Genomic DNA, 22,428 nt, shown 5'->3' on the forward strand with positions numbered 1-22,428 from the left:
GTGCTCGACCCATTTCATTTCATTTTGTGGTTTCTCCAGTGCGTGCATTTGTGTAATAACTTTGAAGACCTAAAAAAGACTATTTACAGCAGGTAAACAGTATCTGAAAGTCGTTTAATTAAGAAACAGGAAAAAACTGACTTAACGACCTGGTAAATGCATCTGGCTCTTCTGTTGATCCATCTGTTGTTTGCTAAAGACTTATCAGAAATGTAGTCATTGGAAGGGTGTCAAAAAACATTTTTAAGGATGGAAAATAAAAAGAAAAGGATGAGGCGGTGGTGGTCCTAGCCTGTTTGGCACCCCAGGCGAACACTCCCTCTGGAATTTCGAAAAAACATTGATACAAATTATAAGTCTGTATCATAATGTTCAAATTCAAATTCAATGTCTGGTGTTTTCATGTTTGTTGTTTTGCTTTTATTTTGTTTTATTTTGCGAGTTGGTTATTAGATGCTGCTCCAGCCAGCCAGAGAATCCCCTACCGCCACCGTCACTGACACAAGACAGATGCCAATTATCAGCACCAGAGAAGCAGCCGATAAGACATCGTGAACGCTTCCTGGCCATCCAGTGAAACTGTTGGGAAGACAACGTGAACATTTTCTTTGTACTGTATAATCTGCAGATTCTGACAGAAATCTGCAACTATCCTTTGAAGCACCGCTCCTCTCTAAAACAGCAATAAGGATCATTATTAGGTTATTTACATTATTGTGTAAATAACAAAATAACTTAAAGCAAAAATTGGGAAAAAACGTAAAGTCCGAAGTCTTTATATTAAGGGCCATGAGTCAAACAATACTCTTTGCTCTGGGTCTAAACAGAGCGCGTTGTGTGTGAAGTCTTCTTTTGCGCATGCGGGCCGCTTTGAGCGTTCACACTAGAGCACGTTTGCTGTCGCATTTTAGTTGTAGTGAGAACAAGCAGACAACCCTGGGCACGTGTGCCACAGCTGGCACGTAAAGGGTTAACTGATGGCCCAACCATAGGACTGGCAATCGGGCATTTTCATTTTTATGGGCCGATAATCTTATTTCTTTGTAACGGTATGAACAATGAAAGGTGTTGGATTGGCCAGATGCTGGCCGATGTGTAAATAACTGGTGGTAGCTATGCCGGAGCTGCCACAGAGGCCTGCAGGTGGATGAGGGAAAGCGGAGGCAGGAGGAGGAGAGACCCAAGGCGGCCGCCGGTCTGAGTATCAGGTGAACTGAACTTCAGGTAAGAAGTTATGACCTGCAGTCTATCTGGGTGTCATGAATCGCTGTGTGCAGGCAGGAGGTGAGGACTCAAAATGCAGGACTCGCAACACTGGAATGAACTCAAAAGGGCAGTTTATTGTAGATGCAGGAAAAAGATACAACTAATGAAGAACTAACCTAGACTGGGAGAATATTAGTGATGTGACGTTCTGTATCGAGGCTTCGAAGCGTGTGTCGAGTAATGGAGGGGGCGTTTCCGCGAAGCGCGTATCGAGGCTTGCTTCATTTATGGGAGGAGCTGAAAATGATGACGTCCGAAGCCTCGCTGCCCAGCTGTACCACGTGACTGGTTCAGGAAGCGGTTCGAACTTTGCCGCGAGCTATGACAGCGATATAAACCCCTCAGACCCCATTCAAAATGTGGGCGTTTGATGGAGAGTTGCGGTTAGTGAGAGTTAGAGACAGTTTGGAGAGAGTTAGAAACAGTTTGGAAAAAAAAGAAATCGCCTACGACCTGCCACAGTGGAGAAACTGTTGTTTTTAAATAAAAACCAATGATGTGTCCCCTAAACACTAATCACTGTCCTTGCCTCAATGTTACAAAAGCACAACCACTGTCCACACCTCACCTCACAGTAAATGATCATTTCCATTTTAGGCATTTCCAAATAATCATTTTCCATACTGCCAGCATAAATATACACAGTATACTGCCATCACTACAATATAGATGTTTTACACACTCCTTTTGTTGTTGACATTTACAGGCTGTGTGCAAAATGCCACACTCTTCAAATTCATGCCAACGAATATTTTTACGTCCAGTAGGTGTCCTGCTAGAGCAAATGAAGCTTCAAGATGCCAACGAATATTTTTACGTCCAGTAGGTGTCCTGCTAGAGCAAATGAAGCTTCAAGAAGCTTCGCGTTGGGGTGAACCAATTGGATGAAAAGCTTCAGTGCTTCATGAGGCTTCATCTGCCCATCACTAGAGAATATAACCTAACGTTCCACAGAGAGGCACAAAAAGGATCACACAGCATGAGGGATGACACGACACTGACTCAGAGAAACACAGGGTTTAAATACACTGGGAAGTAACGAGGGGAATGAGACACAGAAGGAGGGCACAGCTGGGAGAAATCAGAACTGACGAGACAAGGAAGCAAAGCAGAACACATTCACATAAGACACAGACCTTCAAAGTAAAACAGGAAGTCTAACACAGAGACGCGAACTTGACTAGGGGAGACAGAGCAACTAAGAAACAGAGAACAACAATACTGAGAAAACTAAACAGAATACAAGAAAGCCAAACTAACACACTAGACTATACAATAAACTGGGGCAACAAAGAGAACTAAGATAAAAGTACAAAAACTCAGAGACACAAGAAACTCAAAACACTGGGTCACCAACCCAGGACTGTGACACTGGGTCAGATATAAACCAAGTTTAGGTGGAGTTTATTTTCGTTGTGCTGACTTTTTACAATCAGTTACAATAACTCGTACTGCGTACTAGTTAGCATGACGGAGTTTCTATACAGCTGGGTGGGTGCTATGATGTTACTGATAGTGACCTTTTTTTAATTCATAAGGTTAGTTAGTAGAGTTGCCAACCGACCCATAAAAAACAGAATCGTTCCGTATTCAGAGAAAATATAACGCATTCCGTATTGAGCTGAGAAGGAATTCAGTTTGTCCCGTACTTCAACTAGAATGAAAAAAACACAAAGCTGGAGTTATTCTGCGTCTTTACGCTGTCAGCTGCATCTTCTTCTCTCATTCTCTCCTCCTCCCTCTCCTGTTGCTACTTCAATCATGAAACTGACAAATAACACCAGGATCCTTTTCTAAGTAGCTGACAGCTGGTAACTGTGCAGGGGCGGGTCTAGCAAAGTTTTGCCAGGGGGCCAGGTAGGGTATTAACAGGGAAAGGGGGGCACAAAGAAATACTTTTCTTTCTTATTCTCATTTAAAATGTCTAGCTTTTAATAAATAATTATCTGAATCTTACAACCAAAGTGGTCATCAGTGGTAAAATGTTTAGAAATCATACATAAATACTAACAAGATAGTGTACATTACTGTAACAACAGTTTTCGTTTTCATTCAAAGGCTTTATGGCGTTTCCTATAATACCTGGTGGGCCGGTCTCTAGTCAAAATGCCCGGGCCCATTTTTTGTTCCAGTCCAGCCCTGGGCACGACACGCAATGAATTAATCTGAGAAGGCGCATTTAAAAATAAATTGCCAGGCCAGCGGTGCACATCACAAATTAGCTCACATAAACACATTAGTTGTGCCGCTTCATAATGATGGTATTTTAGCTAACAACCCCAACTACCAGATTCAACTTGTAATTGGATAAAAATAACTTTAGCCTACCAGTGAGAGGGACATTGCCAGCTTGCAGTTTTTTCAAGTGCTGTTGAAATTTCCAACACTTCAACTGCTTTAGGAGCTTTCCACTCAGCGCAACATCAGCACCACGGAAATACATCCGCAGACTCGAGACAGAATTCACAATGGGTTTTTGGGACTTTCAGGTGTATGGACCAATGTTTTCTTTTCTGATCAAACCAGAAAGCTTCAATCAGCAGCTGGATTTGTCTCTGGCAGAGTTAATGCCAGAGGAGACCATAAATAGTATTTGCATTTTCTGTTGTACAGTTCAATTGCTGTTATGGAGTTCTTGTTATGGATAAAAAGTGTCCTTTTTTTTTTCGTTTCAAAATAGCTGATAACTAAGCTGCCAACATCTGCGAACAAATATAATTCTGTAAAGTTGTTCTATATAGTGTGTTCTTATATAATGTTATTCAATTTATTGCTAATGCAATCATATGGCACATTGACTTCTGAGGAAATTTTAGATGGCACTCGTCATCAGAAAGGTTGCCGACCCCTGCTTTAGTCAAAATACTTCATTTGGTGTTACGATTTCCATTTTATACCGGTGTGAATAAAGTTCTTTAGGAAAATGTTCTTTTATGGCTTTGACTGCTGATCAGTCCCAAACAAATGAGGCAGGCAGCTCTCAGAACCAGCTACAGAATTTCAATAGTAAATAGGATCTGCTATATTTAGTTTTACAAGGTAAATGTGTGTACTTAACAACCAAAAAAAAAAAAAAATTCTGTCTGTATCTTTCATCAAAGACTTTCATATTGTAACTTGTGAGTTCAAAGGTGAACTGATATAAAATGTCACACACAAGTCACATTTGACAAACCTCTTTACTCATCCTATAGTAGCCATCAGTAGGTAAATCATGACTAAAATGCAAATTTTTCATCATGCTGTCTTTGGTATGCTAGTAAAGGACTTCTTCCCACTGTGTCTTCTGGAATAACTTTTGAACTTGATAATCAGGTATGGATTTAATCATGCCATGTGCCTGCTTGTAGTCGAAGTTACACTGTACACTGTGTTAAAGTCCAAGACACCAAACCATCACTGAAACACAGTTGCAATTTACAATGGATTTAATAATTATCTGACAGATTTAATTGGTAGTTAGTGTTGGTTTTCTCCTCTTTTATCTTCAGACTGTCTATCTAACTAATTAAATACATTTGATGGAACAAAAGGCATACCGTAACCGTTTATTTTTAAGACATTGAATACTTTACCATATCCTTGCTCTTCTGTTTTGATTTGCAAAATTAAAATGTAAAACAACCCCTGCAGCCTTCTTAAACTTCTTTAACTCTAAACTCATCGATTCTTCTACTTATCTATAAAAAGGGATGCCCCGATTGACCAAAAACCACCCTTTTTGTACACACATCAAATTTGAGGCAATGGCACTGCAACCTACTCTAGTTATCAGGTTTAGATTTTATTTGAGCAATATGATAAGCTTCGTTTTTAGTGAATGGCATTTGTGGGTTTTAAGAATTAGTAGAGTTCTTTATTTCTTTGTTTTTTGATGAAAACTTAAAACTGTCACTAAAGCTTCACCTTTCACTGAATTAAAGTGAACATTTTTTGGGGGGAGGCAGTGAAAAAAAAAGTTATATCTATTTGATTAATAAATATTTTTGGTGAATAAACGCATGCTGGTTAATGAATGGTTGGCTGATAGCTGGTTGATGAATTTTCGATGAATTCCAGGTGAGTGTTACAGTATGGATCAAAGTGACAGTCTGGTTCCCAGTGCATCTATGTGTCTATTATGTCTAATATCTTTGCTCATATTGTTAAATAGTCTGCAGTCTACAAGATTTATGAAGGGGTTATATATATTAAAGAAATTGCCTGTTTTGCGAGTATCTTTATTACTGCATTACTGTACATACTCTAAAATACAATGTAATACATTATAGACCAACAAGTCTTTTACATCCTTCTCAATACAAACAATAATATCTTGGCAAATACTGCAAATCATTTTTTTGGCAGAAGATAACTTTTTTTCAGCAGCTTTTTTTTTAACTTCTTGAAAGTAGTAACGTCTCTTTCAAAGGTTCAGCTCAATCACATCTATGTGTAGGAAATCCCTCACCTTACACTGCTGCCAGGCACAGACAAAGTACATGTATTTTCAACCTGGATGTGTGATTAGAAGAACCAAAAAATAGTTCATCATTAACAGAAATGTAAGTGCTACATAGCTGGCTTAAACAAACTATCACCTGTAAATCTTGTATTTTGTGCAGGGCACAAAAGTGCAGGGCACAAAAGTTACCTTAGTATTAATTTGACACATCAATGTTGTGTCATAACAAACCGAGGGAGCTGTTGCAACTGTTAAGAAACTCGAGGGAGACAACTTCGCAAAAAAACCCTCAAAACACTCAACAGTCTTGGCTTCAGATTTTGACTTCTTTTCCACCTTGTCAGCGCTTATGATGTAATATGAGCAGGTTGCAAGGGGATGTGGAGGTGGTACAGTTTGGTGTCTGGGATTATGGTGTTGAATGCTGAGCTGTAGTCCATGAAGAACACCCTCACATAACTCTTCCTGTTCTCCATTTGGTTCAACACTTTGTGAAGGGTGACAGTATCCTCTGTGGACAGGTTTGCTCTGTAAGCAAAATGGTAGGGGTCGAGAGAGGGATGTAAGCAGTCTCTGATGTGCTGTGATACCATCTGTTTAAAACACTTCAGGATTACAGACTTGAGGCCTATGGGTATGTAGTCATTGAGGCTGTCTATATCAGTCTTTTTGAGGATGGGAATGATGGTGGAGACCTTCAGACAGTTGGGAACGGTGGCATTAGTCAGGCAGAGGTTGAACAGCCTGGTGAGGATCCCTGACAGTTGATGCGTGCAGGGTTGACCACAGACCCTTGGACCCAAACCAAGCAAAGAAGGTGTTGAGCGCTTCTCCTAGTTTGTAACAGTATCAATAGCTCATCAGACACAGGTGGGTGACAATTCTCAGGGGTGCTGGGCACGGACTCGGAATGAGTGCCAACCATGACATGAACACAGAGTGAGCAAGTGAGAGACCCTGGCAGCACTCAGGGAAGGCTGGGGGACAGTTTGTGTCTTTGTGTCTGTCTGCTTCCCGTTTTATTTCGGTGGTCTCTCGTCTTGTGTGCTTGTGCTTGTGCACTTGTGTCTGGGTCAACTTTGCTAGCAAGAGATAGAGAAGCGTTGAAAGGCTGCTCCAACGGAACTAATTCTTTTGGAGAAAAACACGAACACAGTGTACAGTCGAGTCTTATTTCTTCACATCATTAGGCCACAAATAGAGGTGACATGAGCCACATGATTGAGACACAGGCATTAGAGCCTCTTATTGCATGTTTCGTTTGGGTTTCCAGCGATGCGTGAAATTACCAAAGATAGAGAGGGCATAGCCTAATATATAAAACAGGAAAAGACCGCTGTGTAATCCATTTATTGCAAGAAAGTAACCATATTCTGAATACCACCTTTTTTAAATAGTAACTGTAACGGAATATAGTTACTCATGTTTTGTATTTTAAATACGTAACACCGTTATTCTGTTACTCCCCAACACTGGTTACCTCACCCTTCAGTACTCCTGTTTCCAAGAGTTATTTCTCCAGTACAAGTTTCAGTTATGATTTTTTTTCATCTGTTATCGTCTGCATTTTCAGCGAGTTGGGAATAAGGCAACCATCCATCAGAGCCGTGCCAGGGACCAAGTGGCTCCTCCATAGTTAGAAAGGCTCATGTCCTGGGCACTTCAAACCCACCAGTTATTGGCCCTGAAGAAACAGAGGGTCACAGACCGATTCCACTTCAAGCTAGGAAAACAGATTACATCTGTTTTAGAAAAACAACAAAACAAAACAAAACAAAGAGCTTTAGTAAGGTCTTCAGATGCAGTTTAAAGGACAGATTTTATCACGGCAACCAGCATCAAACTCAAGGGGTGGATGAAGGTGATAGACAGGTCTGGTCTCCCTGGGCAGTTCAAGCCATGGGTTTAGCAGCAGATTCTCTCATGAATTATCTGGCCCTCGCTCATATATGAGGTGCCCATGACTATAGTCCCATTTCCTCCCAGTCTTGCTGTCCAAGCAAGACTGAGAGGAGATGGAAGAAAGAAGAGGCAGTGCTGGTATTGGGAGCATTCCTTCAGTCCTGGTCAACAAGAAGGAAAGATGTTAACTAGTTCTTGAGGAGGTGCACTTATTCTGATAAAGTGGGAGCAGGCAATGAAGCAAAATGTCAGCTGGCAAGATATCTGCTCATGTAACCCCCAGAGGATTAAATTCCTCATCCAGGAAGTTTGACTTGCTTCCCAGATGTTCTCATGGTACAAGGTTGAGTAGCCAGCCTGTCGCCTTTGTTCAGGGACAGGGACCCTCGAGCACATCTTGAACACTTGCTGTATGGGACCGAGCTAAGGACCAGATCCTAGAGTCTATTGCAGCGTGTTAGGGAGTTTTTATTGTTTTATTTGCTTATGCTTCAAAAGTTATGTTACACATATTTCACCAGAGACAGTTTTCTGTAGAAACAGGAAACTGACCCTGTGACACTGACAAGAGACCAGTACAGAAATACATATCCGCAGAGGCTGACTTGCATTATATTATTCTTAGAAATTGACTTGCAACACACATACTTTGTGACACACACACACAGCTTACACACAGCTTATACTCAGACAGCATCAGGACCTGCGTAACAGGAAATGTGATTATATTTGCATATTGACGATGTAACCTATAAAAATAAACAAATACTGCAGTTCGGTGTGATTTGCTCTGGGCTTTTCACCCGTGCCGCACGTTGTCAATCTTAAGTGTCTCAGTGTTGTTTACTCACCTGACTGTAAATCTCTGACACAGCGGCAATCAGCAAGGGGATTAAAGATAACAGGTGCAGCACTGTCGTAACCAGAACCATCAGGATAGTCACTGCTGGATAGCAACCAGAGAACCAACCCAAAAACTCAAAGGGGGGCTTGATTGCAACCACACAAGACTGGCAGTTCAACAGGTATATTTTAATTTGGCCTTTTTAGGTCCCACAGTAACTCTATCCTCCTGCCTTCTGAAGGGAAATATTCTGAGCTGTGGCTGCTTGACTGACACCTATATATCTACTTATATGGACTGCATTATTTCAAAGAATTCTACTGTGCATATTCATCTCTGTCTCAATAAATGAAAGAAATGCGTTCACTGGTAAAATAAGGATACCAGCCAAACTATCTATTTCACAACTTGGAGTCATGGAGACCGACAGAAGCCCACATGCTGAGCACTGGAAAGAATTCAAAAGGTTTATTTACAGGTTTGTTTGAGGAAAAAAATAATGTAATCAGTGAGGCATTTTAAGGTCCCTAAGTGGCAGCGAAGGTATTATGGGTTTCCAAGGCACACACACACTCTGAAGTATAAAGCTCACAGGCCTCAGGCAAACATGGAAAGGTCTGCACAGAGACACAGAAAGAGTTATGTACCCACCTGACACAAAGATCTGGCAATGACTGAGTGTCTGCTCCAACATTAAGTAGCCGGCCTGATTGTTCAACTAGCTGCAGGTGATTCAGATCAGCTGAGCAACCACTGAGGAAAGGTAAACACTATACCCACAAAACACATGCACAGACTGACAGGGGAGAAAGAAAGAGAGCGGAAAAGAGTGACGGAAAGCCAGCATGATGCCGAGAACCCGCTGCGAAGTAACACAGAACAGGAAGTTAAAGGCAACGGTTATGTGTGTATGTAAGTAACACTTCTGATTACATTTTTGTGTGTATGTCATATTGTTATTCAAAAAGGTTTATGCTCAATTTCTTCTTTGCTGATGTGATTCTTGCTCATGGGAACTGTTTTCCTGATTAAATGTGAAATGTTCTGTTACAAAAATATATTCCAGCATCAGGTTGTTTGTACTGTTGTTTAATCTCTGGAGCTATGGAAGTGTATGTTTTTGTTAAATACATTTGCACAAATTTGTTTCTAATGCTCTGAATTCAAAAAAGGTCTTTAATTGCAATAGGGTCAAATATTTAGCAGGTATTATAAAGATAAAACTCTCAAATGTGAAGGAAGCTATAACCAGAAGTGGCTGTTAGCAGGGCTAAATTATTTTAAAAAAATATATAAGCTCTCATTGCTTCCAGCTGAGGACATGGAGATATTTGCTCAATAATAATAATAAAAATAGTCGCATCCCACACGATCTGCTTACATCTTCAGCATATCCTGTTTTCCACCTCTATCACTGTAAAGTGGACGTGGTGTAGATAAGATAAGAGTTGGATCTCAATATATTATTTAATAATATTTGGGTATTGTTATAAGATATGTAAGATATTTAGCAGATGCTATGTAGATCACCATCTAATATCTCTGAAATATCTCTTAATGCTTTATGTTTCTACTCCAGAAACATGAGTTTTTGTTTCACAGAAAACTGTTGTGTAGAAAATGTGTTTTCTGATGGCAACAAATGATGTTAGTATTTGAAATGTTTGAGATTTGTTTGAAATTGGTACACAATTAATTTGTTCTACTTAGGGTTGGGCGATATGTAAAAATTTATGTATGTATGATGTAAAAACAATCGTAAGCCCAATAATCGACGATGGGCAATATATTGGCACATACGCAGACTTTTAAAGGGCGGAGCAATGTAATCATGCAAAGACTGATTTGCGCGTTTACAAAACAGAACAACTCCACACATGGACGAACTAAATGCCAAAAAATATAAAGTCGCCAATTTGGGATTTCTCTGGCTTTAAACCGGATGAAAAAGGTAAATCTAAGGATGTAACCAAAGCGGTGTGCCACTTCCGTGAGAATTTGTTCACGGATGAAAGACGGTGCTGTTAAAACATCGCAAATATTATGTTTTCTTTTGACTACTTCTATTAGCTCCATCATTATGAGCAGATTTACACATGGACAAATAAATCAATCAATCGCCCTTGTAAAAACGATATTCCATATATTTGTCCAATCGCCCAGCCCTAGTTCTGTTGTAATTTTGGAATATTTGACTACAAGTTTTCCTTATATTGATACAGTCCAGTCACTTGGCAGTGTTCATTCTCATAAAGAAACCTAAAACTGCCATAAAAATGAATGTAGTACATTTAACCAAAAGAAATAATAGGCAACCAAATCAGCAAGTGAAAATGAAGCAAGCTCCTTAACTTTGGGATCTACTGTTTTGTTATAAATTTTGACATACATGTACATACAAGCGTCTTAATGTTTCTGTGAAACTGGAAAAGGAAGTTGTGGTGGAGGGTTGCAGCATTGGTGTGTCGCTAACAGTAACCTCCTATCTACACACTGATTCAGAAAGCCATTGAACCAGAGAAGAATAAATTCAGCTGAGAGTAAAAGATTTCCTTCAGCAACACCACATACTTCTCTTAGGTTGAAATACAGCCAGCGATAAGTGTACAGTCATTTTCATAACTGGCCATTACTGTTTCAAGTATAAAACACATGAAGAGCATGAATCAGACTGAAAGTCAATATAGACTCTTACAAACAGAACTACATTTCCTGAATTACACTAACTGTATCTTTTTTTTTCTATTGCTGATGCACTGGACTTTTACCCCCTACAGGGTGTGCATTGCAACATTTTTTAAACTACTGACATGAGGACATTTGTTTTGAGTGGTAAATGGACTGGTTCTTTTAAATCACTTTTTTACTCTACCTGAGAACTTAAAGCACTTTATACAACATGCCCCATTGCCCCATCCACACACACATTATACTCCAGTGGATGCCACAAAGAGCAACTTGGAGTTTGAGTCTAGCCCAGGGATATTTGTCATGCAGACTAGAGATGCCGGGGACAAAAGCACCAACTTTGCAATTAATAGATGGCCTGCTCTACCTTCTGCGCTATGGCCAGCCCTTTACATTGTAGGTTCCACACAGTTGTTCCCATTTCAGTTACATATACTGCTGAAGTTATTCTACTTAAGCATGAGCACCGATACATTTTTAAAAAGTAGCCTAGATTGCAAAAGGACCAGTGATATTTTTAAGATACTTGATACCATAGTTATTTCCTGTTGCAAGAGATGTCAATTTAGGAAAAAGGAAATCATTGACAAACTGTTCCTAAGCAACAGATAACAGAACTATAGAGGTTAAAGCCTACATGTTATTTTCCCCTGCGCTGCTGGAATCACAAATATCTTAAAACACTATGAATTAATTGTCTACTTGGAGGAAAAAATGTATGTATAAAATGATTATTTCTTCCCTGAGTTTTGTTGTAGGTGTAACTATATCATTTTTAATTCTAATTATAAGTTCATAAATGATTACAGGAGAGTAAAACATAGGAAGAGGTCTTAACCCATCTAAGACAAACTGTTAACATGCTGCAGTTTTGCATCGTAGTTAATATTAACCACTGGTACTAGTCACGCTGAAGTCACATGTGACTTCAGCCTGACTGTTTCCGGCTTCTAACATTTTATATCAGTTCATCTTTGAACTCACGAGTTACAACCTGAAAGTCTTTGATGAAAGTTGCAGAAAGGAATTTTAGTTGTTAAGTCTGGAAACTTTCTTCTGCTTGGTGAGTAAATACATTTACCTTATCACACCAAATACAGAAGATTCTACAGTTGGTGAAGTTCTACGGCTGATGCAGAAAGTCGACTGCCTCATTTCTTTGGCAGTGATCAAAGTGAATAAAAGTCATTTTATTCACCACAATGTAAAATGCAAATATCAAAAGTATCAACTGAGCAATATTTAAGGTGCATATTTTACTTCTTTATTTATGCATTTAACTATTTACATAGACAGGTTGGAAATAAAACTGTTCAATATTGTTCAATACTGTTCAATGTGATTGATCAGTGAACGTTTGAACAGGCAGCTGTCTTTTACTCTGTGTTTAAATTGTCAGAAAAAAGCTAAATATTTTATTATTATGGGGTATATTTTTTCTAAACTGTGATTGGTATCTGTTCTTTTTTTCTTTTTCTTTTTTTGGTTTAGGTCCATAATGGAATCTACCGTGAACAGTGGAGTGATTCTTTCAGTTTACATCATTTCATTCCTGATTGGCTTCCCCTGTAATCTCTTGGCTCTCTATGCATTTAGTACTAAGATTCACTCCAAGCCACTTCCAACAGACATCCTGCTGCTCAACCTGACTGTCTCTGACCTGATGTTTTTGATCATTCTGCCTCTCAAGATGCACGAGGCAGCATCTGGTATGGAATGGAATCTGCCCAACTTCATGTGCTCCATCACTTCCTTCACCTTTTTCTCCACAATCTACACCAGCTCCTTGCTGCTGATGGCAGTCAGCGTGGTTCGCTACATAGGAGCAGCATTTCCTATCACCTATCAGAAGCTGCACAAACCCGTGTATGCAATTGTTATCAGTGCTGTTATTTGGCTGATCTCGACAGCACACTGCAGCATTGTTTTCGTCATCCAGCATCACCCATCTTTGGCCAGCAATAATTCCAGTACTTGGTGCTATGAGCATTTTACAGACGAGCAGAAGCAGATCCTCCTCCCAGTACGTCTGGAGTTTTTCTTTGTACTCTGCCTCATACCTCTTCTTATTTGTGTTTACTGCTACTTGCGCTGCATCTTGATTCTGTACAGCCGGCCCAGGATATCCCAGATGCAGAAACAGAAGGCCATTGGCATGGCCTCAGGGACTCTTGCTGTGTTCCTCATTTGTGTTCTGCCATACAATTTATCTCATTTAGTGGGTTACATCCAGGGACAAAGCCCAGAGTGGAGGTACTACAGCTTGCTGCTTAGTTGTTTCAACACCTGTATTGATCCAATCATTTTCTACTTTTCCTCCTCCATCTTCCGCTTGTCAAGTGAAAAGTTCATTTTCAGGAATTGTATGCTCAGTCCTTCACGGTTCCAAGGACATGTCAACAGCTCTAGCTAGACTAACATTTCCTTTCATTAGTAATTGTTCATATTTAGTTTGATTATATTTGTTTGAGTGCACATTACAGAGATAAAATAATATGCAGTATGTAATCTCTCACAAGTTTTCTGCTCCCCACTCACACAAACTATTTTTGGTGATTAAAAAGACAAAAAAAACATTGTTGCGTAACACTGGTGCTGCACAGTGGAAAAGTGAGGTCATTTTGATATAAACTGATGCATCATTACCTGATCTAGTCACTTTGCATGTGTTTAGAAAATGTGTTTACGGATAGCGAGACATAAGAATTTTTTTTTTTTTGAAATAGCTGTACAGGGTTTATCTGAACTTCCTCATAACTGTTCAATGACTCAAAATAAAATGTTAATGAAAATAGAAGTGTTTATAAAACTGAAATGTATTTTTGATTTTATTTTTTTAAAGCAAAGATGGCATTTTTCTTATTCTGTAATGCTATCTATTGATTTATTTTACTATTAGCAGAATACCTTAATATTACATATCTTGAAAACACTCATTTACATTAACAATCCTGCGCAGAAGGTCATAAACAGGGCCAATCAGCCTCAAACGCTTTTTTCATTTAAGAAAAAAAAGGAAAAAAAAAAAAAAAAATCAAACGCTTGCCTGGAAACTTGCCTGTCACAGCACTGTAAATGGCCACTGCACGCAGTTCAAAGAAAATTGGTCTGGTATGCAGAGAGGTGCACATAATATAATTTATCATTCTATAGGTAATGCTCAATTCAGTTGCTGTGAACTTTTTGAGAACTTTATTTTTGCATCATATGGAAATTCACTAGATTAATTATTAATTTGGTTTGTGTAGCCATGACTTGCTGAAAACAAAGAACATGGACACAAAAACAAACAAAAAACAATAATGATGATGATGATGATGATAATAATAATGTTAATGATGATGATGATAATAATGTTAATGATGATGATGATAATGATAATAATAATAATAATAATAAAGGACACAAGAACATATTAAGTCAAACCGACAGTCTTCTTCTATAATTTACTTCTTATTGAAGATACTTGAAAGGTGAAATTAGTAATAAGCAGATGTTCAATAGGTTTGATTAAATTTGGTCTATTCAGATCCCCCAGTTATCCTTTCCCAGTCTACCTGTCTCCTGAAACAAGATATTCTGAGAGCTGTCAGCCAAGTAGACACAATACGTTTGACACCCATTCATCCATTCTCTTCCAATTCAGGGCCCCAGCTGTCAGAGGGCAAGAGGTAGGGTACACCGTGGACAGTGTTGGGAAGGTTACTTTTGAAATGTATTCCATTACAGAATACAGAATACATGCCCTAAAATGTATTCTGTAACGTATTCCGTTACGTTACTCAATGACAGTAACGTATTCTGAATACTTTGGATTACTTAACATATTATCATGCATTTTACAACTATGTGAATGTACTATTGCTGTGTGATTTATTACTATTACTGAAGGTCCGCGGCTCCAAACCGTAGTAAACCTCTGACTAATACGGGTTCCTTGTAGCCAAAAAATGGCTTTACTTTGTTGTCTGGGTCAACTCTGCTTGTGAGAGACAGAGAGAAGCGTTGAAAGGTTGCTCCAACGTACAGTCGAGTCTTAATAGCTTACTTACCACTGGGCTCGTCAGGCACTCTTCTTGGCTGCAGTGGTTATTATTATATTTACATGCTTCCAGCTCCCGTTTTTGCTCGATGACAACTCGTACTTTTCCACTCCCCTTTTTCTCCCACCTCGCGCTCACAGACACATAACGAGTATGGCAGTCCATTCTCCCTGCAGCACGGACTACACTGCCCATGAGGCTACATTCTTTAGGGCTATGCCTGTAGCATTCTGCCTGTTAGCTTAGCACAACAACAACAACAAAAAGGCGCTCTCTCACCCAGGAAACACACGCAGAGCGTCCCCCTGTAACCATGGCAACTGCAACGCTGCCGCCTGGAACTACAGAACATAGCTGTCAAACAAAACCGAAACAGTCCTCACCTGCGACAATATGAAACAGGAAAGTACCGCCGTGTAATCCATTTATTTCAACAAAGTAACTGTATTCTAAATACCACCTTTTTAAACGGTAACTGTAACGGAATACAGTTACTCATATTTTGTATTTTAAATGCGTAACATGTATTCCGTTACTCCCCAACACTGACCGTGGACAGGTCGCAAGTCTCTAACAGGGCTAACACAAAGACATAGACAGACAACCATTCACACTCACATTCACACCTATGGGCAATTTAGAATCACCAGTTAACCTAACCCCACTAACTGCATGTCTTTGGTTTGCGGGAGGAAGCCAGAGTACCCAGAGAGAACCCACAGAAAAATGGAGAGACCACGCAAACTCCACACAGAGAGACCCTGGCCTGACGGTGGAATTGAACTCAGGACCTTTGTGCTGTGTGACAACATGATACCTCTATATTATTTCAAGCGAATCGCTTGTCTCGACAAATGAATACAAAAATTCGGTCTCTGGTAAAATAAGGATCCCAGCTAAACTATGAACAGTGCAACCTGGATAACACTCAGAAATAACACCAGACAGCTGTCTGAAGGCAATGTGTGTATGTTAGTAATATTTCTGATTAAAAGGTATTGAGTGTGTGTCATATTGTTACTGAAAAAGCTTTATTCTCGGTGGCCTCTTTGCTAATGTGGTCGTGCTTGGATCGCATTAGTATTAGAAGTTGGAACTGTTATCCTGATTGACTGTGAAATGTTCTATAATAAAAATATATTCCACCATCAGATTGTTTTGTATTGTTTAATCTTTGAAACTATAAAACTGGATATTTTGTTGAATAATTTACACAAATGTATTTCTAATGTTCTAAATTTAAAAGAGACCTTTAATTGCTTGGTTAAGGTCACATATTATTCTTGACTAACAAGAATAAAGATACAAGTCTGAAAGGTAAAGAAAGTCAGCAGATGTACTTTGGCTTTGAGCAAAGGGTTAAACTGGGCAAGAAGAATCTGGTAAGGCATTCAGTATTTTCAGTAAATGAGAAATTAAATCTGAGGTGCTGATTAATGCATAATATCGAGTGCATGGTGATATTTCCTAAAAAACTAAGAAAAAATCACTTCCCACAGTCCTCCTTGCATCCTTAACACATCCTGTTGTCCTGCTCATCACTGTGATGTGGGCACAGTGCAGATAAGATAAATTTACAGCCTGTACATAACAAAAAATCTAGTAGAGCTAGCAGTAGAAACTACAGTAACTTGTTTTTAAATTACTTGTTTTCCACACATTAAACCACTATGTTATGTATCTTTTTCTCGTCTGTCAAACCCCACTTTAACCCCTGGTGGTCAGTGTTAGTGTTTTGATATAACAAGGAGTATATGGGATAAACTCAGGATATAGAGCAGACCGTCAATCTTCAGCTCTTTCAGTCTATGTGCTGTAAAGTCCTTACGCATGACATCCAGTGACTTTGACTTAAGGAGAGTATAAACTCTCCTTAAGTCAAGAAAAACTGTTTTTATACTGAAGGCTACATGTATAGGTAATCTCCACAGTGCTCCTAAAATCACAAATTTCTCATGGAGCAATGGAAAATATCTTGAATTCTAATAAATGCAGGCTTCTGGCCTTATGAAATCCAAATCAGAATCAATCAGAATCAGAATACTTTATTAATCCCGAAGGAAATTACTATGATAATAATTTATTTTGGTGACAGGAGGTCCTTTGTTAACATATCTAAGATGAAAGTCAACATGAGCTGCGGTTATTTATTTTAGTTAATATTAACCTACTGGTGTCTGCTGTTAGTCATTGTAGTGTGCCCCAGTGTGTCGCATGGAGTTTTAAGCTTCTAACATTTTATATCAACTCATCTTTAAACCTGGATTAGAAACTGGAGGTCTTTGATGAAAAGAACAGAACGGAGTGTTAATTGTGAAGTTTTGACATCGGAGAAATATTATACCGCTTGGTAAGTAAAAATATACCAAGATCCTATTTGCTACTGAAAATCATCTACTGATGACAGCTGACTGCCTCGTTTGTTTTAGCACCTCTAAGTGATTGAAGTAATGAAACACAGTTTCCTAAATAACTGTATCTATACTAACGTAAAATGTTAATTGTTTAGCAAGCAACACTGATGCTTTAGTATTATCTATTGATCATAACTGCAAGACATTGATTTTCCTTCATTGTTTAACTAGAGACATTCACTTTCTGAAGTTTGAAAATTCCTACATTACTTGCCAATTAACATCTGTAAATTTATTGTATTCATTACTGTTTGGTTTGATATATTAGATTTAATAATACTGTATATGTATAAGATGTATGAGAAGCATAGAAGAAGAAGAAGTTAATCTGTGTTGTTTATTTTGGTTTAGGTCCATAATGGAGTCCACTGTGAGCAGTGAGATCATTCTCTTCATTTACATCATTTCATTCCTGATTGGCTTCCCCTGCAATCTCTTGGCTCTCTATGCGTTTAGTGTCAAGATCCACTCCAAGCCACTTCCAACAGACATCCTGCTACTCAATCTGACTGTCTCTGACCTGCTGTTTTTGATCATTCTGCCTCTCAAGATGCACGAGGCAGCATCTGGTATGAAATGGAATTTATCTCATTTCATGTGCTCCATCACATCCTTTGCTTTTTTCTCCACAATCTACACCAGCTCCTTGCTGCTGATGGCAGTCAGCGTGGTCCGCTACATAGGAGCAGCATTTCCTATCACTTATCATAAACTGCACAAACCCGTGTATGCAGTTGCTATTAGTGCTGTTATTTGGCTGATCTCGACAGCACACTGCAGTATCGCTTTCATCATCCAGCATCACCCATCTCTGTCTAGCAATAACTCCAGTGTGTGCTATGAACACATCACAAAAAAGCAGCTGGAGATCCTCCTCCCAGTACGTCTGGAGTTTTTCTTTGTACTCTGCCTCATACCTCTTCTTATTTGTGTTTACTGCTACTTGCGCTGCATCTCGATTCTGTACAGCCGGTCCAGAATATCCCAGATGCAGAAACAGAAGGCCATTGGCATGGCCTCAGGGACTCTTGCTGTGTTCCTCATTTGTGTTCTGCCATACAATTTATCTCATTTAGTGGGTTACATCCAGGGACAAAGCCCAGAGTGGAGGTACTACACCTTTCTGCTTAGCTGTTTCAACACTTTCATTGATCCCATTATCTTCTACTTTTCCTCCTCCAACTTCTACTTCTTTAGAGAAAAGATTATTTTTAGGAAGTGTAGGTGTACTGATTCAAGGCTGCAAGCGTAGACCAACAACTCTAGCTAAGATCGAAAATGTAAAAATTACATCATATTTGATATCACATGTACATTTTCATTTTATTATATTAATTTACTATGAATTACAGAAATTATATCAGGATTTGAGCCTTATATTTAACAATTCATACATACAGACCTGTATCTGAAATCTTTTAAAATATTCAAGCTTAAATTTGGATATCTTACTATTGCTTATGATCCTAAGCTGTTTAATGGGATTGTGTTATCCTTGACCATTTTCTTAAAAATAAAAAAATAAAAAAATACACATTTGGTACATATGCAGTTTTCCAAATTTTATTGTTTTCCACCACGGTGCCAATCTTTAAATGTAAACTAATGTCTTCCGCAGCCCTGACACACTTTTTCCTCATTACATTAACGTGGGCCAGCCACTCTTCTGCACTCATGCATTCTGTAGGCACACATGTAGAATATACCTGCAAAACATCAACAAAAGTCATCTTTAAAGAGACATAGAGACAATTTCTATAATATAACATGCCAAACAGACTTTGATTTCTGATAGTAAGACATATATTTCGTGTATGGAGTAGAAGATTTAGAAAATATATACATGGCCTGTATTTGGCCTGTATTTGTATAGTGCTTTACTAGTCCCTAAGGACCCCAAAGTGCTTTACACATCCAGTCATCCACCCATTCACACACATATTCACACACTGGTGATAGCAAGCTACATTGTAGCCACAGCCACCCTGGGCCGCACTGACAGAGGCGAGGCTATGATGGATAGTTTGACAAGTAAAGACTGTACTAACTCAGAAATCCAGCAGCTCTAACATATATAAGTATGGATAACATTTTCAGAAAATGAAAGTGTTCATAAAACTCAAATGTATTTGTGTTATTATAATTAAGAAATTAATAAATGAGACCTGCTGTAATTTTGGTTTATTCAATGCTTTTCTGCATTTCCAAAAACTGTTAAATATCACTGTATTGATACTAAGATTCATCTAGATAAACAAACCTGCAAAGAAGGTCATTAGCAGGGCCACCCAGCCTAGTATGTAGGACCAAGAGAAGCGCCAGTCACCAAAGCGCTTGCCCAGGAAGTTCACAGTCACCCCAGTGTAAATGGCCATTGCAAGCAGAACAAAGAGAGCTGGTATAGTGGACACACAGTTAGACATAATATGATACTAATATGATAAAAATAATGATACTATCAGTTTCCAAATAATCACTTTAATAAATGTTAAAATGTTAATTGTTTTCTGCATCAATGACTTACTTGAAACAAAGAACATGATTCCAGCGGCAAATGATCGGTTGAACCGCTCAAAGGCAGAAAAGTGGGCAAAGGAGAGGATTCCTGCGATGATGCCAGCAAAGCATGACATGGCCGACAGGATCATAAAAGCACGAGTGGCATTCCAGTATGCTGAGGAGGAGTAAAACAAGAAAATACTATGAAGATGTATGCTAGAAGAACTACAACATACTAGCACTACCCAGGAAATTACAGATGTATTTATTATATATTTTAGATGTTAAAAAAAGATAAATTTGAGTTCAGAATAAGATTCTCTCCAAATATAACTCATAAACTTGTAACTTTCTCTATTGTAATGCATAATATAAATAAAAAAAACAAAAGACAACTTTAATCAACTTGAACTTGCATTGGAATATATTAATAATTTAATATATTTACTAAAAATATTTGAGATCTATTTTGGTGTACTGACTCTTTGATTCCTTGTGCGGTGTATGGTTGTAATTGCAATTAATACAATTTATTCCAATTTCATTTATGACATCAGCAGCAGCTGTTAGGGTAGCCAAACATTAGTATGATGTAATGCTGAAACCAAGGGGCATCATGGGTTATTGCCACCAATACAGGGATCCAAAGTTATTCTTTTTGTTCTCAGAGTGACATAGATTAGTTGGATAAAGCGGAAAGTTCAAGTAGTGGATATAATGATCATTTTAAACTATTATATATTTGAAAAACTGATTTTTCATTGTCTGCAGTTGTCATGTCCAAAACTGCCCACTCTCATTGGTTATCAGACTGTCACCAGATAACCAATGAGAATGGGCCTCAGCAGTCCTTTGTATTATAAACATCGATGGGCCAATTTTAGCATGCAAATAAGTTTATTAAGAATAAAAGGTAAACCATTATATGTGCTAAGCATCAGCAGTGTAACTGTGATCATACTGGCATGCTAACATTAGAGCAAATACCACAGAGGTTGGCTATAAACTTGGTCTTGGGCTTTCATTCTAATAGTATAAACAACATCCTGTTGATGCGCCTTAAAAGTAAGAAAAGTTGGCTTCTGACCAGATAAACAACTGTCTCCGGGGAGGATCACTGTTCCTTACAAAGTTTTAAATGTAATGAATTTGGGTAGAGGACAATTCCCTACTTACCAATGCTGTCAGTTTGCATGTAGCACTTTCCAGACATGCAGTATCTCCACAAGCCCTGATGGGCGAAGCTGCCAGACAGACGGTACTGCATCCAGTAGTCTGTGGCTGTGGAGACCACCAACAGGATGTTCCCCACAATGGCACAAAAAAGGCCCCCTCCCATGAAGCTGTACATCATGAGTGATCCTATGACTGTGGTTAAGGCTTTATGCACTGTCAAAAGAAAAAAGAAGATAGGAATCAGTGGTGCAAGAGTAAAGCTGCAGGAAAGAAAATAGTAATTTTCTTTACAGCTTGGTGCTATAATGTTAATGTTTATTAAGTAGGGAATGGTTTTAAGAGACAGTAACACCCTGAAGAAGTAGATGGAAAGAGTAAAAACAAAAACTGCCCACATCTAGTTGCCACCACATGTCTGTCACTATGGCGTTGCATTCATTCAAACTTCATTTATATTAAATCAGAAAGGCTAAATGCATTCTTCTAAAACCACTTCACTTCCAGGAATTAGTGAATATATACCATTGCACTCCCTGAATCCTACTGTGACACATAGTCAGTTTGTGAGTCAATCCAAAACAAAGCTTGCATTATTAATAAAGATATTTTTATCATGTTTTATAAAACATGAAGTTTTATGTGGGTCTTATAGTTAATTGATCTAAATTTATTCATATAATGTGTTTTATCGACGCAGTTATCTCTCACAACAAAGCAAAGGACAGCTGCAGACCTGGATAAACAAATCATGCCACCTGCAATGCAATCAGCTCATAGCAACACGTACTCTCTCGCTCACTCTTTGAATGTGTTTTATGTGCTTACAACTGCAGCAAATAAACTGCCACAAAAAAACAAATAAGGAAATAGACTGGCAATATAATCAGCAAATAACTTCCAATGATGTGAAAGGCAGTGACAGCTGACACAAATAAAATGTAAGGTCATTTTAGGGTAAGGGTATAGTTGCATAAGTAATCAGCACCCATGGATCAGACTAAACCCATCATCATACTCATCCTTTACTTTAATTTCAGCAAAACATTTGTGGAGTTTCACGACTATATCTTGTGTTAACAAACTCTGTCCACGTACAGACAGATATAAACACTCAAAACAGCCTTTGTGGAAATTCCAGTAACAGTTTCCATT

General features: G+C 38.6%; 2 protein-coding genes across 2 annotated transcripts; one reads left to right on the forward strand and one right to left on the reverse strand.

The window, feature by feature from the left end:
- The first annotated feature begins 9,186 nt into the window (after nucleotides 1–9,186).
- LOC102215551 (free fatty acid receptor 2-like) lies at nucleotides 9,187–13,941 on the forward strand. The gene is made up of 2 exons (XM_005736052.1): nucleotides 9,187–9,368; nucleotides 12,636–13,941. The coding sequence occupies exons 1-2, from the start codon at nucleotides 9,244–9,246 to the stop codon at nucleotides 13,555–13,557; spliced, it is 1,047 nt and encodes a 348-aa protein (XP_005736109.1). The 5' UTR covers nucleotides 9,187–9,243; the 3' UTR covers nucleotides 13,558–13,941.
- Nucleotides 13,942–19,245: 5,304 nt separating this feature from the next.
- lim2.5 (lens intrinsic membrane protein 2.5) lies at nucleotides 19,246–21,451 on the reverse strand. The gene is made up of 4 exons (XM_005736053.1): nucleotides 21,277–21,451; nucleotides 20,126–20,275; nucleotides 19,862–19,996; nucleotides 19,246–19,307 (listed from the first exon to the last, which is right to left on the reverse strand). The coding sequence occupies exons 1-4, from the start codon at nucleotides 21,449–21,451 to the stop codon at nucleotides 19,246–19,248; spliced, it is 522 nt and encodes a 173-aa protein (XP_005736110.1).
- Nucleotides 21,452–22,428: the final 977 nt, after the last annotated feature.

This window comes from Pundamilia nyererei, unplaced genomic scaffold (assembly GCF_000239375.1).
Source record: "Pundamilia nyererei isolate P.nyererei 1_Seehausen unplaced genomic scaffold, PunNye1.0 scaffold00067, whole genome shotgun sequence".
Classification (NCBI taxonomy): Eukaryota; Metazoa; Chordata; class Actinopteri; order Cichliformes; family Cichlidae; genus Pundamilia; species Pundamilia nyererei.

Coding starts and splice junctions, on each gene's coding strand:
- lim2.5 (XM_005736053.1), bottom strand. CDS start 21,451: ATGTACAGCTTCATGGGAGGGGGCCTTTTTTGTGCCATTGTGGGGAAC. Junction 20,276..21,276: donor CATGCAAACTGACAGCATTG/GTAAGTAGGGAA, acceptor ACTCCTCCTCAG/CATACTGGAATGCCACTCGT. Junction 19,308..19,861: donor GCTAATGACCTTCTTTGCAG/GTTTGTTTATCT, acceptor GATGTTTTGCAG/GTATATTCTACATGTGTGCC.
- LOC102215551 (XM_005736052.1), top strand. CDS start 9,244: ATGCACAGACTGACAGGGGAGAAAGAAAGAGAGCGGAAAAGAGTGACG. Junction 9,369..12,635: donor GGCAACGGTTATGTGTGTAT/GTAAGTAACACT, acceptor TTTTTGGTTTAG/GTCCATAATGGAATCTACCG.